Below are 16,692 nucleotides of genomic sequence, written 5' to 3'. Positions count from 1 at the left end.
GCTGTGAGGATCAGCTGTGTCTATGCCAGGAGACAGCCCCATTCAACTAGACTTGCAAAATTGTAAAAGCCTCTGTGTTCAGCTTGGATGGGGCGGAGTTACAGGGCGGAGCCTACCGCCTTGGCTTCCCGTCAGCCCCGCCCTATGAGGTTCCTGTGTCCCTCTGTACTCCCAGCAAACACCTCTGAGAGAAAAGTGCCCTGGAGTTTCGCGCGCTGCCAAACAGTCTAGTCTCTCTCCCAATGAATCTGGATTCCCAGATTCTCTCCCAGAACTGGGTTTCCGTGTAGTCAGAATTGGGGCTCACCTCAGTCTGGCGCTTTTGTCTCCTTCCCTCCAGGGCGACTCAGCGGCACAGTCAACAGCCCATCCTCCGCGCACAATCCCGTGCGTGCCTCCGGTGCTCTGCTCTTCGCCGCCTCTCTGCATCTCTGCCCCACAGCCCAGCTTTCCCCAGTATGAGCATGGCTTCCCCGGGTCTTTCCCGGAACTGGGGTTTAGTGCAGTTGGAAATAGGGGTTCAGCACAGTCCGGAGCTTTTGTCTCCTTCCCGCTAGGGCAATCCAGCGGCACAGGCAACAGACCCTCCTCTGCGCACATTCCCGTGCGCGGCTCCGGCGCAGCTCCTCTGTGTCTCCGTCCCACAGCCCAGACTCCCCCAGCATGAACCCGGCTTCCCAGGGTTACGCCGGGAACTGGGGTTCAGTGCAGTCGGAGCTGGGGTTCAGCACAATCTGGCGCTTTTATCTCCTTCCCGCCAGAGAACGCCAGCCAGGCCGCCAGCCGCCCCTTCCTCTCCGGCTCCGTCTTCCCCGCACGCGCGCGGGCTCGTGTCTCCGCCCGTGTCTCCATACCTCAAGCTTTTACGGCTTCTCTGCTTTTCCTTGTGGTTTTCTTTTTCCTTCTAATTGTGGGCATTTCAGTCAGCCAGCTTTCCTGTGGTTCTGGATGATGTCCGTTTTGACTTTTAGTTGTGTTTTTGATATTGTTGTGCCCGGCTGTAGGTTAGGTGTTTAACCTATGCCGCCATCTTGGTTTCTCCGGCATCATTCTAATGTAGGCTTTCTTTAACCCTTTGCACTCGCTTGCTTTTTCTCGATTCCTTTATTCTAATGCTAACCGTGTCGAGTCACACTTGACATCCGAGTGCAAAAGGTTTTAAAGGTGGCTATTGGTAGGCCCAGACTTATTTTCAAATTAGCTTAACTACCCTGCAGAAAGAGAAACTCTCTTTCCCAACAATTTCAGAAAAACCCTTGTTGGGTTCTCATTGGCTAAGAGTAGGGGTGGGCTAAAGAACAGAAGTGGTATTGCCAGAAGAAGAGAGAATGGTTGCTGGGCATACAATACCACTCAGATGTCCACTATTACTAGCATGACCATATAATCGATTGTTCAAGACAGGACTCTTTTGAGAGTGAAAGAGGGCACTTTTAATATTTACATCAGGACAAAAGGCTAAGATCAAGTCTAAGAGCCAGGGAGCTGGGGTTGGGTAGGCAATTGCCCCACTGAGTCCTGGATCCTGCAAACCAAATATTTTTGGCTCTCCTACCTCCCAAGGGAAGAGGGAGAAGGTGCTTGGGGTTCAGATGTCAAGTGGGATAGAGGGTGGCTGGTGTGTGTGTGTGTGTGTGTGTGTGTGTGTGTGTGTGTGTGTAGACACATTGGGAAGCAAGTCCCAATTCTACACAACCACTCAAACTGTATTCTTCTCAAACAGCTTCACCCAACCTCCCACTCCCATGCTTTGCTCTTGTTATGAATGTCCTCTTGCCAGAAATGTCCTTCCTGTACTCTTCCTACTCCACAACTATTCTCCAGTCCCCCACTCTCCCAGAGTCCCTTTACCCGATCCCTCCAACCCAGCTTCTCACAGCTCCTGAAGTATTTCCAGATTCAGCATAGGTTGTGTTTGAGGTATGGGTCCTGCCCCCACCAGGCGGTAGACGTTTGTTGTGGGTTTTGCTCTCTCCCCATTCCCCTGCCACATAGCTCTCAACGGTGCTGACTGCAGATTCTAAGCTGGACCAGTCTGCTGGGCCAAGACACTATCTCTCCAGCCCAGAGCCGTCTCTGCTCCCTACTCAGCAGTCTCTATCTCTCCAGCCCAGAGCCGTCTCTGCTCCCTACTGTCACCTGCCTCTGTTTTCCTGGTATTGATCGCCAGGGAATCAGCCAAAGAGCTTCTCACGCAAAGGCATGCAAACTTTGACCCAGAATTGTCTATTTAGCTCCTGGCCAAGGTTCTCTAACCTCCTGCCCATCTCCCTCTTTCTTTGCCCAGTGCTCCTGAGCACCCCCGCCATCTGGGGAGCTGTTCTGTGGAGGTAGGACTTGGTGAGAAGCGCAACACTTTCCTAACCCTCATTGCACCAGACTTTTGTCCAGGAGTACGGGGAGATGGGAGCCCTGACCCAGGGGCTGAGGCTGTACCTCCTTGGCTTCCCAGGGTTTTGCTGGTGGTACTCTGGGACAATAAATCATGGTGGGAAGAGCCCTGGCCTGGAAGCAAAAGCTTCCAAAGCTCTAGACTCTGCTTTGATTTGCCATATATCCTTGGGCCTTCTCCTTCTGGTATCCGTTTCTCCAGCTGAAAAGTAGGAAAAGAATTGGCTTAATTAGCTAATGAATTTCTTTGGGATCAAGAGTCCCTTAGATGCCCTAGTCAGTTTGGCTCAGTGGATAGAACATTGGCCTGTGGACTGAAGGATCCCAGGTTTGATTCCTGTCAAGGGCACATGCCTGGGTTGCGGGCTTGATCCCTGGTGGGGGGTTGTGCAGGAGGCAACCGATCAGTGATTCTCTTTCATCATTGATGTTTCTATCTCTCTCTCCCTCTCCCTTCCCTTCTAAAATCAATAAAATTTTTTTTAAGAGTCCCTTAGAGAATGTGAGCAAGACAATGCCTTTTCTATAAAACAAAGAGGTTTTCTGGATCCTTGGTCAGGAGTCTCAGCAGATGGTCCTCTAGTCCTGATGAGCAGGTTGTCATGATTCTCTAAAGCTCGGGCATTGGTGGGGACTCTAGGGAGCCGAAGGACAGACTGGGCTACAGAGCAGGCTGAGGAATCTGGGAGTGCCTTCCTCCCCACTTCCTTGTCACAGCTTCCATGCAGGTTCTTTCTCCTTTTGTGGCTCTTGCTCCAACTGGGATTGAAGGACAGAGCTCTCTTGGGTATCATCATGTTCTGTGGGCTGAGCCATAGATGTAGAGGATGGGATGAATGGAACAAGGCTGGATGAACTGGAAGCCCAGCAATAGTTCCCTTGTCTCCTGTCTGTTCTGTTGCCTAAATTCCACCAGTACTTTGGGCTCAGCCTCACCCTGGTCATAATACAGTTGGATTTTTTGTTGTTGTTAACCCTCACCCAAGGATATTTTTTCCATTGATTTTTTTTTAGAGAGAGTGGAAGGGAGAGAGAGAGAGAGAAACATCAATGTGAGAGAGATATCGATTGGTTGCCTCCTGAATGTACCTCGATAGGGGCCAGAGATGGAACCTGCAACCAGGTACGCATCCTTCACTGGGAATCGAACCCATGACCCTTCAGTGCAAGGGCAATGCTCTAACTACTGAGCAGCACTGGCCAGGGCATAATACAGCTGGATTTAACGCCTTTACCAGTTATTAATATCTTGCAAGAAATTGGCTTATCAGATCAATTGCCCACAGGCTGGCTTTCTGTGCTTGGGCAGAGAGGAAAGAGTGACAGGTTGGGCCGGAGTCATAGCCATGGTCAAGTGTTCTGAGAATGACCATGGAGAAGTGCTGGGAACAGACCAGGAGACACCTAACTTGCTGTGGAGAGGAAGTGGTGTTGAGACCTAAACTAGATGAAATTAGAAGTAGAGGTTGATAGGCCTGATAGGTTCTGCTAAAGATTCTGTTTGTATCCAGATGGGAGCTAATGAAGGGGCAAGGTGGTGATGGAATGAGATTTTGCATTTTTGAAAAGACCACTTTGGATTCGACAGGATGGAAAAATAATTGGGGGAGTAAAAGGCAAATGGGAATAGGTTTGGAGGCTGTTAGTACTCTGGGGAGCAATGATGAGGACCTGCAAGACAAGGTGGCAGGGGGCTGGACAGGTGTAGAGAAATGTGTCCTTGTCTCTTCTCAGCACAGAAACCAGAGTGACCTTCATTGATCAGACTCCACAATGTCTCCGTCTCACACAGGAAGTTCCATTTCTCAGCAGGGTGCTCCCTGCACCTGGGGCAGGGATGTCCCACGAGCATCCCATCCCCTGAGGGCCCTAAATTTCAGCAGAACTTCCCCCAAACACTGTACATTTCCGGTACCCACGGTACTGCCCCTCCCTCAGGAGCCACCGGGCAGGGCCTTTGAGCGTCCTGTTCCCTCTCCAAGGCGCACTCAGCTTCCAGGTATCCGTGCACCTTGGTTCTTGATGCCACACTTCCGTCTGCTCAGTGCCATTTTCTCTGTGAGGACTCCTCCGACCACCCTATTTTCAGCTACACTCTGCCCCCTGTGATTCCTACCCCCTCTCTCTTCTCTGTAGCTCTTGTCACCCGCTGACATTCTCTGTGCATTATCTGCCCCCCCCCCCACGCCCACCACCAAACTAGAATTTAGGTTCCCTGTGAGCAGAGGTTGTCAGTTTGGTCACTTGCATATCCATCGCCAGCACCCAGGCAGTACCTGGCTCATGGTAGGCGGCTGGTAAAACGTTTGTGCCATGCATTAAGTGGCATCTGGCGGAGTGGCCCGGGGCAGCGCAGGGATGGCGGTGCCATTCGATGGGGTGGGGAGCACGGCGGGGGGAGGGGGGGGGAGGAGGGCGGTGTTGCGGTGAGTTGGGGCAGGTTGTGCCTGGACATTCCACATGGGCAGGGACAGCTTCGGAGGCAGCCAGGCAGGCGGCCGGGGACGCGGGGGCTGCGTGTGCTGCCGCAGGCGTAGACCGAACCCACGACACACGCCGGCGCCGCACGCGAACCCGGCCCCGCCCGCCTCCCAGCCGGTGGCCCCGCCGCCCCCGCCCCGCCCCCTCTGCCCTCGCGTGACGGTGCCGGCCCCGCCGGGCTGCCGGGTGGCTGCGGGGCTCCCAGGCCTTCTCACGCAAGGCCGGGCTCGGCACCCCGGGCCACGGGGAGCGGGAGGGGCACGTGCCCTCTGCCCCGAGGGCGGTGCCCGGCACCCGCACGCCAGCCTGCGGAGGGGTCGGAGCCCGCCCCCGGGCCCGGCCGAGGGCCCCTAACCCCGTCCTCACGCACCGGAGCCGCCCCCGGGGCCGAGGGGGCACTCCGAGGGCGGGGGCCCGGCTGCGGGGCCCCTCGAGGCCGCACCGACAGCGAGCGAGCGCCGGAGAGAAGGCGCCCTCCCGCTCCCGCCGCCGGGCCGGGCGCTGGGAACCCGGGGGGCGGGGGTGGGGCGGGGGCAGCCCGTCGGCGCCGCGGGCCTTCCGCCCGGTGACCCGGGGGCAGGGGCGCCGCGCTTGTCACGCGAGCCGGACTCAGTCCTCCGGGAAAGGCCACCGCCCGCAGCCCCGCCCTCTGTGGCCTCGGCCGCCAGCAGCGAGGGGGGGGCGCTTGCAGGTCCAGTGGGTACAAGAATGAGGGTGAGGCGCCCCCAGGCCCGGCAGGAGGGTCCCCACACCCTCTTTGGGGCTGTGCTGGGACGTCTCCCCAAACCCCGCCTCGCCTGGGCGCGGCGCTGCCCAAGGGGTGCCTTGGAACTGGAGACCGGTGTCCCCAGCCCTCACCCTCTTACGTGCCGCACTGGGAAGAGGCGCCCCCATAGCGGGTGCTCACCTGTCCCTGCGCCTCCGCTCCCCCACTCCCATCCACCCTGCAGCGACCACTCCCCCCGGCCGCCCCGCCCCCCTAGCTCCCGCCCAGCGCCAAGGGGCGGGGCCCAGCGCAAGCTGCCTATAAAGTGGGTTGTGCCTTCACCCTCACCCTGCAGGTGACCGCTGCTTGGAGCCTTCCTTGGTCTTCTTTGGGGTCCTGGCTTCTGAGACCACTCTTCCCAGCTCCGTTCAGCACCTCCGCACAAGCGCAGGTGAGTGCTGGGACTCTGGCTTCCCCCCCCTCCCAATGGAGGAGCATGTTGATGCCGCCAGGTCTTCCCAGGTAGTCACTGGTCTAGCACCTCGGAAAGGAAGGCTGGGAGGGCCCTGACTGACCACGCAGTCCAGCTCCCTAAACGGGCAACTGAGGCCACGAGAAGGGCAGGACTTGCCCAGTCCCACAGCCGGTATCAGAACTCCAGATCCAGATGGACGGACCCCTTTCAGGCTCCAGGACCCAGACTCCAGCTTTACCCCCCAGTGGCTCTCTAAACGCCTTGGGCCTTCCGCACCAGAGTCACCGGATGTGTGATAAGAACAGTTTACCTCAGCTGGTGCATCTATAGCCTCTCCGCAGGCTGTGTGATGAGGGGGCTTCTTCCTGGGTGCTCAGGGGAATGGAGGGGGGCAGGTGGTGTTCTTACAGCTGTACCTGCCTTATCTAAAAGCTACCCCTGGCTGGCTCGACCCTCCCAAGGCATGGCTTGTCAGAGCCAAGATGTGCTGACTCGGACAAGAGATCCGAGCAAGAGTCCCGGGCACCGCCCAGCGGCCTTCCCTATCCTGTTGACTGTCTTCTGGCGTCTGCTGGGGAGCAGTCAGTGGAGGGACGGTCAGCTGCAGGCAGCCTGACCACCAGCCCTTGGTAACTCACCCGTCACATAGCTCTTGGGCTCCTACCGTCTGACTAAGTATGGCTAGAGGTACTTGGGGCACCCAATGTGTGCAAGGGACACAATGGCATGCCAAGGCCGAGCAGTGTTCCCAATTCGCTTAGGGAGTCAGGACTTTTTTTTTTTAATTTCTTTATTGATTAAGGTGTTACACATGTGTCCTTATTCTCCAATTATCCCCCTGTCCCCCGCATCATGCCCTCACCCCGCTGTTGTCTGAGGGGAGTCAGGACTTCTGTGTGTGTGCTTTGGGACCCAGCCCCTCCAGGAAGCCTCCCTACACAGATGGCTATGGTACTTGAGGTGGGAATCACACAGCCAAGCGCCGCGTCTTGAGTTGCTCTCCAGTGAGAACTCAGCCCAACAGAGACTCTGGCCTAGATTTCTGTGACTGGGACCTCAATCTAACTGGTACCCAGCTGCTTTTAAACGGAGAGCTGGGGCAGAGAGCCGTGTGGCTTGGCAGTGGTCTTCTTATCCCCATTCCCTTCCCACCCTCTTCCAGGTTCTGGTAGGACACCCTAGACCCTGGCGTTGAGCAGGAGAGAACGGGGGTCTCTGGGAGCACTCCTCAAAGGGAGGTAGCTATGACAGGAGCTGAAAACCTCCCAGAGGACTTTTGCTGAGAGGTTTGAATCCTAGCTCAGTCACTGGTTGCTGGGTAACTTTAGCCAAGTCAGTGCACCCTCTGAAAATCAATTTCCCCAAATGTGAAATGAGGCTAAAGGAGTGGTTGATGCCTAGTTCTCCCAATAGCAGTGTTTCCCTAAGTGTGGTGAGTACTACTCAGCGGGATTTAGGTGATGAATATCAATTATGTGTTTAAATTAACATATGTTAGGGGGAAAAGTCAAACCTGTACTTTCACACAGATATGATTGTTTGGGTAGATTTAAAGTTGATTTTTAAAAAATGTGAAGAAGTAATAGTGCAGGTGTATATGGAAATCACATAGTGACAGATAAGAGAGAGTGTTCTGGAATTAAACAATTTGGGTTGGACATGTGGATCCAGAAGTTCCTGGCTATGTGACCTTGAGCAAGTTACTTACCTTCTCTGAGCCTTACTTCAGCCTGTCTCATAGGCTGTGGCCAGGACTGAATGAAGAATACGGAAATTCTCAGCACACAGTGGCAGCACCATAGCTTCTCCCACCTCCTCCTCCCCTTCATGCTCAGTGAGCAGTTCTAGATAAGGTTTTCTCTTAACCAGCATGCTGATGCTTTAGGACATTGGTTCCTCCTAATCCCCTATATGATGTCTTGATATTTCCCTCTTGCCCACCTTTCAGTGGCCACCTTGCCGTCTCTACGCTGATCATGCTTTCTGTGTTTGGATTCTCCATCCCCATCTCGGCCACAGAACTTCTCCTGGCCTCCACCACCTTCTGCCTAGTATTCTGGGTGTCCAGAGCCTGGAAGCCTCGGGTCCCCAAAGGCTTGAAGAGCCCCCCAGGGCCCTGGGGCTGGCCTCTACTGGGACACGTGCTGACCTTGGGGAAGAACCCTCACCTGGCGCTGTCACGGCTGAGCCAGCGTTACGGGGACGTGCTAGAGATCCGCATTGGCTGCACACCTGTGCTGGTGCTCAGTGGCCTGGACACCATCCGGCAGGCCCTGGTGCGGCAGGGTGATGATTTCAAGGGCCGGCCTGACCTCTACAGCTTCACCCTCATCTCTGATGGCCAGAGCATGACCTTTAACCCGGACTCTGGACCGGTGTGGGCTGCCCGCCGGCGTCTGGCCCAAAATGCCCTGAAGAGTTTCTCTATTGCTTCAGACCCGGCTTCCTCGTCTTCTTGCTACTTAGAGGAACACGTGAGCAAGGAGGCTGAGGCCCTTATCGGCAAGTTCCAGGAGCTGATGGCCAGGGTTGGACACTTTGACCCCTACAGGTATGTAGTGGTGTCAGTGGCCAACGTCATATGTGCCATGTGCTTTGGTCAGCGCTATGACCATGATGATCAAGAGCTACTGAGTATAGTCAACCTGAGTAATGAGTTCGGGGAGGTGGCTGCTTCCGGCAACCCAGTGGACTTCTTCCCTGTCCTCCGTTACCTGCCCAACTCTGCCCTGCGTGTCTTCAAGGACCTGAATGAGAAGATCTACAACTTCATGCAAAAGATGGTTAAGGAGCACTATAAAACGTTTGAGAAGGTACAGCCTGGGGGGGAGGCGGGGGGGGGGAGGAGCAGGTACGGTCAGGGGTCAGGTGGTCAGTGATAACTGGAGCAGCATGAGGTTTGGCAGACTCTCAGGGGCCTTCACCCTGGGATTTTGAAGTCAGTAATGGACAGGACTCCATCCATGGGAGGGGAATAGAACGTTTTCTTGACCAGTCCCTTTATCCTTCTGTCAGACAGCAATATTTATTGAATAACCAGTCCATGCTATACCCTAGGCAAGTTATAGGGACTAGGAAGAATTAAAAAGTTAGTCTCCTGGCCTCATGGGAGAGAAAAGGGTAAAGAGGCCCGGCTGGTGTGGCTCAGTGGTTGAGCATCGACTTATGAACCAGGAAGTCATGGTTTGATTCCCGGTGAGGGCACATGCCCAGGTTGTGGGTTTGATCCCCTATGGGGGGTGTACAGGAGGCACAGGTGTATATGGAAATCACAGAGTGACGTTGGGAAGCGCTATTGGTTCTCTCTCATCATTGATGTTTCTATCTCTCCCTTTCCCTTCTCTGAAATCAATATACAAGGGTAAAGAGCACGTCCAGATGATAATGGTACCAGACTCTGTCTGTCAGATTTCCCTTGAGTTGGGGCAGGAGAGAGCCTTGGACAGGCAGAGAGAAGCTGGGATGGCAGCCTTGGGTGTGTGAGTGGGAGTGTCACCTCTTGAACAAAGATACTAGGGATGGTAAGGGACCCGATCTGGATGGAGAGGTAGGTCTGGGTTTGGGATCTTGCTCACCTGTGGACCTTCTGTACTCAGGGCCACATCCGAGATATCACAGACAGTCTGATCGAACATTGTCAGGACAAGAAGCTGGATGAAAACGCCAATATCCAGCTGTCAGACGAGAAGATCGTTAGTGTCGTCTTGGACCTCTTTGGAGCTGGTATGAGCTACCCCGTTTGCCTTTCCTGTACTCACCTGCCCTACCCCATCAACCGCCAAACTTCTCCCTCTGTTCTTTTCTGGCCAGGGTTTGAAACAGTCACAACTGCCATCTCTTGGAGCCTCATGTACCTGGTGACACGCCCCGGTGTGCAGAAAACGATCCAGGAGGAGCTCGGTAGGTGGTGACCTCCTTCAAAGTGCTCAATGCAGGGGACCCAGCCATGGTATGGGAGGCACCTGCATCTGTCCGGTCCTCTGTGCCCTGCAGACGCAGTGATTGGGCGGGTACGACGGCCCCGGCTCTCTGACAGACCCCAGCTGCCCTATCTGGAGGCCTTCATCCTGGAGACCTTCCGACACTCCTCCTTCGTCCCCTTCACCATCCCCCACAGGTAAGGCCCCGTGGAACTACTTCTGTCCGATACTGGGCCTTACTTCAGTCCATGCACCTGATCAGGGCCGGTGGGAGGGACAGGGTATGGGGGGTAGAGGGATCTCATTGTGGCCCTGAGCTTAACCGAGCTTCCTCCCTCCCCAGTACTACCAGAGACACAAATTTGAGTGGCTTTTACATCCCCAAGGGGCGTTGTGTCTTTGTGAACCAGTGGCAGATCAACCATGACCAGTAAGTTGATATGGGGCAGCAGAAACTCCACCCTCTTCTGAGTTTCAGACCCTGCTGTCCCTGGCCATTTGCCTATCCCCTACTCGGTGGGCTGGGGTGCAACCCCCTACATGCTTCTGAGCTGCCTCTTCAGTCACTCACTCTGATTACAGGAAACTGTGGGATGACCCATCTGAGTTCCGACCAGAACGCTTTCTCACCCCCAATGGCACTATCAACAAGGCACTGAGTGAGCAGGTGGTCCTCTTTGGCCTCGGCAAGCGGAGGTGCATTGGGGAAAACATTGCCCGCTTCGAGGTCTTTCTCTTCCTGGCCATCATGCTGCAGCAGCTGGAGTTCAGCATTCCACCAGGCGTGAAGGCGGACATGACCCCCATCTACGGGCTGACCATGAAGCACGCCCACTGCGAGCACTTCCAGGTGCAGGTCCGCTCTTAGGCGGCTGAGAGCCCTGCAGAGCCTTGTACCTGTAAAAGCCACTCAGGCTTGTGTCTCTGGTGGTGCTAGATGGAGGTAAAGTCAAGCACAGGGCCACAATGAGATCCCCCTACCTTCCATATCATGCCCCTCCCACCAGTCCTGATCAGGTACACCGATTGAAGTAAGGCCCATAACTGTCTCCTTGGCCTGGCTGCCTAGACAGGCCAGGGGGATGGCCCAGGGAGGTCTAAGCTTTGGCTTGAAAACCACAAATACTGGACTGGCTGATATTCTGCTGTCTGGCTGCAGGCACTCCTAAAAGATCGTGCCTATACCCCACCCTGGACTTTCCCTTCTGCATACTGAATGCAGACAGTGGACACTGTAGGAGCTGATGGAGCCTTCTGATCTAGTGCTTGAGCTAGGAGGTCTGATAGGGTTAGGAGGTTCTCAGCCCTCTGCAGCTCTTTGGAAGTCCCTGGGCCCAGCATCTAGCTGGCTTTCTGTGGGGGCTGACTGGCATGAGAAACATTTAGAACAAGCCACACCGGGGCCTCTCCAAGCTCTTTAACAATTGGGAACCATCAAAAGTGAAGAGAAGAGGCAGCCCAGGGTACTGGCACAGAGATGGGCTCCCCACTTGAACAAGGCTGAAGAATCCGACCACTTGAGTCTGGGACCACGTGTGCCTGGGGGATTCCCTTCCTTTCTGCAGACAGGAACAGTGCTGCCTCCAGCCTCAGGCAGCCTCTGTTCCTATCCAGGAGGAGCTAGGGACTTGGGTGTTGGAAGAGGAAAGAACAGAGAGAGTCCTATATCGAGGAACCAGCATCAGATCAGGAATTAGGGGATGGTAATTCAATCACCTTCTATTGGTTTCCTTTCTCTATACCCTGTATTAACATGTCTTTTAAAAATGTTTGTATGCAAGGAACTTTTCATTTTAGCCTGTATTGTACTTGCTTGTTGGCATTTATTATATGTAAATGCTTAAAAAACAACTTACTAAATGTGATAGAAAAAAATCATATCCACATATCTAGAAATGTGTAGGAAACATCTTCCTGAGCTAAATAAAGATATTATGCAGAAGTCCTATAGTGGAGATTTTTGAATCTTGAATTAAACCATTGCTCATCTACATTCCCACCCTGCTCTCAATCTTGTGTCTAGTTTTACTATAGGAGAAGAAAAGTAGGTGGTTAGGAGGTAAAGCCACTCTTCTCAGGCAGCTCACAATCTGGTTGGGGACAGAACACACATTAATTAACTGCCTTCTCTGGACCAGGCACTGGGGGGTATAAAGTGAGTAAAACATGGCCCCTGCCTTCGAGAGCCTCCCAAGTTGCTGACTCATAAACACATTATCCTACTCATTGTGATCAGGCAGACACATATAGGAGGGTGAGGTCCAGAGCCTTGGGGTGAGGGATGGTGGGAAAGATTACTGGGTCTTGGGGACAACTGTGCATAGTCTTCCTTGAAGGTAGTCTCACTTGGGTAGGTTCTGGTCAGTGTGGAGAGAGAGAGAGGTTCAAAAGTTGTGGTCTATTCCTCACTAGTCATATCTGGCTCAGGTCCTGCAGCCATATTAGAACCCAAGGCTAATCATAGATGGAGAACAAGGCCTTTGGTTGTCAGCCACACCAGCAGACTGTGGCCCAGATTTCTTTTTTTAAATATATTTTTATTGATTTCAGAGAGAAAGGGAGAGGGAGAGAGAGATAGAATCATCAATGATGAGAGAGAATCATCAATCGGCTGCCTCCTGCATGCCTCCTACTGGGGATCGAGCCCACAACCAAAGTACATGCCCTTGACCGGAATCAAACCCGGGACCCTTCAGTCCACAGGCTGATGCTCTATCCACTGAGCTAAAGATGCCCAATCATTCTTGTACTGATTCATTTTTTTTTACTTAAAAAATAACTTGTTTCCTGTGCTATAACACAGATGAGCCTGAGAACATCATGCTGAATGAAAGAAACCAGACACAAACGGCCACATATTATATAATTCCAGTTATATGAAATGTCCAGAACATGCAAATTCATAGAGACAGAAAGTACATTAGTGGTTGCCAAGGGCCAGGGGATGAAATAAAGGAAGGTGCAGGGTTTCTTTTAGGAGTGATGGAAATATCCTGGAATTATATAATGGTGATGATTATATAACTTTTTATGCTATTTTTCAATTATAGTTTACATTCAATATTATTTTGTATTATTTTCAGGTGTACAGCATATACTAAAAACCACTGAATTATGCAGTTTAAACTAAAACACTAAAAAATGAGTTTGTCAACCTTTTTTCTTAAAAAAATAGTGAGAGAAAGGAATGGGGATAGTATATGCACAATTTATGTAAGTTCTCAATAATCATATTGGTATTAATATTAGTATTTCTATTTTGAGACTATATGGTAATTTAGGGTAAAATAAATGAGCAATTAATAATGAGACTATTCTAATTCCTAATCCCCTGTATCCTTGAGAACCAGGATTTTTGGTATGGAAAAAAAGAGATACAGATGTAATATAGAAAAGGTTAAGTTAAAAGGTATATATGTTGCCCGGCCAGTGTGGCTCAGTGGCTGAGAGTCGACCTATGAACCAGGAGGTCACAGTTCAATTCCCAGTGCACGCCAAAGGCAGACAACCAATGATTCTCTCTCATCATTGATGTTTCTATCTCTCTCTCCCTCTCCTTTCCTCTGAAATCAATAAAAAATATTTTTTTAAAAGCATAAAAGGTATATATGTTATATATATACTAGAGGCCCGATGCACGAAGATTCGTGCAAGAATGGCCTTCCTTCCCCTGGCTGCCGGCACCGCCTTCGCTCCGGCCCGGAGCCGCCTTTCTGCCTTCCCACACTGCCCAGAGGCCCAGAGCAGCTGGGGCAGTGCAGAATGCCTGCGTTGTCGCCGTGGCCCCGCCCCCAGCCACTCAGTGCCTGTGTATGCAAATTAACCCATCATCTTCGTTGGGTTAAGTTGCATACTCACTCCTGATTGGCTGGTGGGCGTTGTGAAGGTATGGTCAATTTGCATCTTTCTCTTTTATTAGTGTAGACATTATGTATATATATTTCTAAGTGTTAGAAACAATGACCAACTCATAGCAATGAGCATTCCTAATGCCTATACTACCATCCAGGGTTTCTTGGAGAAACACTAGTTACAGATATGGGGCAAGAAATGTAAAAGATGAGCTTAAAACAGTTGTACATACCACAAAGCAAAGATGACCATGAGTGGATTAAGCCACAAGATGACCATGAGTGGATTAAGCCATTCAGGAGCCTATGGAAAAGGCTCCAACTGGCCAAAGATAGAACAATTTGAGTGTTATAAAAATATTTCCACTGATTAAAACCCATCAAATATGTTTGAATGCATGAGCTCATAAAAAATCAGCTGATTATCTTCAGAGGAACAAACCTACTATATTGAAAAGTGAAAAACCAAGGCAAAAAGCAAGCATTTATTCTACCCTTTTTACATGAACTATACCTACAGATAATTAAAAATAGATAAAAGTATTTGTTAATAAAAGTATTCCAATTAATACATTAAAAACAAATAACAGAATTAGAATGTCACTATTTTGCAGCCACCTATAAATTAATGAATCTGGGCCTAGCACCCAACAACTGCTAGCATAAAAACAGAAAAAGCCAGGCATGTGGTTCCTGATGAAAGAACCCAACACTACCTACCATATTTCAAGGGATTGAACTTGCCAATTGGGATCCAGCTGCCAATTTTTAATAAATTCAGAGAATGAAGAAACATGCTGAATGGAAACATAAGTGTGCAATCAGTAAAATTCAGACTTCTGAGAACTCTAGTCTAAAGGCTTGGGTTCTTTAACAGAATAACTATAAGGAAAAGAAAGGGATGGGGGGAAAACATGTGGATTAAGCCTTGGTTGTGGTGGCTCAGTTGGTGGTCGTCCTGTACACAAAAGGGTGGCAGGTTCGATTCCCAGTCAGGGCACATACCCAGGTTGCAGGTTTGATACCCAGTCGGGATGCATGCAGAAGGCAACTAACCAATGTTTCTCCTCTCCTCCCTTCTCCTTTCCTCTCTCTCCCTTCCTGTCTAAAATCAATAAAAATAAAGAGAGAGAGACTTAAAAGACATATCAAATTTTAGGAAATGAACAATACACAATTGGTGATAAATCTATAATGAACAAGGAAATTATTACTATAAGAGCCTGGAGAATGGGTACTTTTGTGGGGTTACAATTGAAAGGGGACATGTGGAGATAGAGTTCTATTTCTAAGCTGGGTGTGGTTACAAGAATGCTTACTTTATAAAATGGAGAAAAGAACACATAACTTGTATTACTCTTCGTTTTTTTAGAAATATAATTCATATATATATTGTCAATACCCTTCAGCCAAAGACTATGAAGAACAAACCGGTTTGGCTCAATGGATAGAGTACTGGTCTGTGGACTGAAGGGTCCCAGGTTCGATTCTGGTCAGGGGCACATGCTGGGTTGCGGGCTTGATCCCCAGTTGGGGGTGTGCAGGAGGCAGCTGATCAATGATTCTCTCTCACCATTGATGTTTCTATCTCTCTCTCTCCCTTCCTCTCTGAAATCAATAAAAATATATGTTTTTAAAAAACAGCCCTCCTGAAATTTAGGCAAGTATTAATCAAAAGATCATATAAACTAGAAAAAAGAAAAGAAAGAAAGAACACACCTGTAGTTAAATAAGTGGTTTATTATTCATTGCAGCGAGGAAGAACACACACCACAGAAAACTGTAAGGTATCTCAATGAGAGGATATTAGAAAAAACTTATTATAGGATTTAGGCTTTGGTTGAAAGATTTAGGGGAGCTTTAGCTCTAGATTGGATGCTGTCAGAAAATGGGGACAATACTCTGATTGGATATTTAGTGGGTATCTCTGTGACCTTGCTTTGACCTGTGCTTAAACAAAACTATGAAGTGGTCTTGTTTTTTTACATTTTTAAAATTTTGGTAATATATACATAAAATTAACATCTTAACCATTTTAAGTGTACAGTTCATGGTATTAAATATATTCACAATATTATGCAATGGTCACTAAAATCCATCCCTATAGCACTGAAACTCTATACCCACTAACAACTCCTTATTCCCCTCCCCACATACATTCTGTCTCTATGAAAGTGGCTTTATTTTGTTTTATCATGTTCTCAAAATAACCTTGAATGTGAAAAAGAACTGAGAACAAAGTGGCCAACGAGCATCAGGCCAGCTTATAAAAATACTGAGGTCTAGCTGCGAGCATCAGATCAGTTCCAGCAATTAGGGTCTGTTCTTTCTCAGTCCTCTTTTTTGGTCAAGTACAAACAAAGTTAGGCCTCAGAACATTCATCCAGATTTTCATCATTGCCAAGATTTTGCTAAGATCACTCTGCTGATTAAGAAGAGCATACACTTCGGTAATTGACTGTAGCCTATAATTGAACCAGGGTTAATCTTTTCTTCTTCTGTTCCAGGATGTTATTGGACCATCTGTTGTGACAATGGCTAACCCCACTAGTAGGGTCTACCAGTACTTAAGATTCTAGACAGGCTATATTGGCCAATTGTAACATAGGCAATTATCAGAATCAAAATGACTATTAGCATTTTGATAGGCCTGGAAGCCAAGGACCTAAACTATTAAAGCCCAGGCAATGAAAACATGTTCCAGAATTCATTTGGATCTATTGTAGGGAGTCAAGTGTCTTTTTATATTTTCCTTGGATTTATTTACATAGGTGCAGCAAGTAGTATTTGCTATAGTCCAGACTTCCCCTTGGTTGACCAAGAGGAAATCACAGACTGTATGATTGTCTGACAACTTTAGTCAATGAA

General features: G+C 50.2%; 1 protein-coding gene across 2 annotated transcripts; it reads left to right on the top strand.

Moving 5' to 3' along the window:
* The first annotated feature begins 5,409 nt into the window (after window positions 1-5,409).
* CYP1A1 (cytochrome P450 family 1 subfamily A member 1) lies at window positions 5,410-11,910 on the top strand. Of its 2 annotated transcripts, XM_079769707.1 has the most exons (8): window positions 5,410-5,586; window positions 5,934-6,029; window positions 8,002-8,866; window positions 9,650-9,776; window positions 9,864-9,953; window positions 10,047-10,170; window positions 10,317-10,403; window positions 10,556-11,910. In XM_079769707.1, the coding sequence occupies exons 3-8, from the start codon at window positions 8,030-8,032 to the stop codon at window positions 10,839-10,841; spliced, it is 1,551 nt and encodes a 516-aa protein (XP_079625833.1). In that variant the 5' UTR covers window positions 5,410-5,586; window positions 5,934-6,029; window positions 8,002-8,029; the 3' UTR covers window positions 10,842-11,910. The 2 variants fall into 2 exon arrangements, with proteins under 2 accessions (XP_079625833.1, XP_079625832.1); XM_079769706.1 differs by having other exon boundaries at window positions 5,410-6,029.
* Window positions 11,911-16,692: the final 4,782 nt, after the last annotated feature.

This window comes from Cnephaeus nilssonii, assembly GCF_951640355.1.
Source record: "Cnephaeus nilssonii genome assembly, chromosome: 4".
NCBI lineage: Eukaryota > Metazoa > Chordata > Mammalia > Chiroptera > Vespertilionidae > Cnephaeus > Cnephaeus nilssonii.
This window is presented reverse-complemented; position numbering and strand designations above follow the sequence as displayed.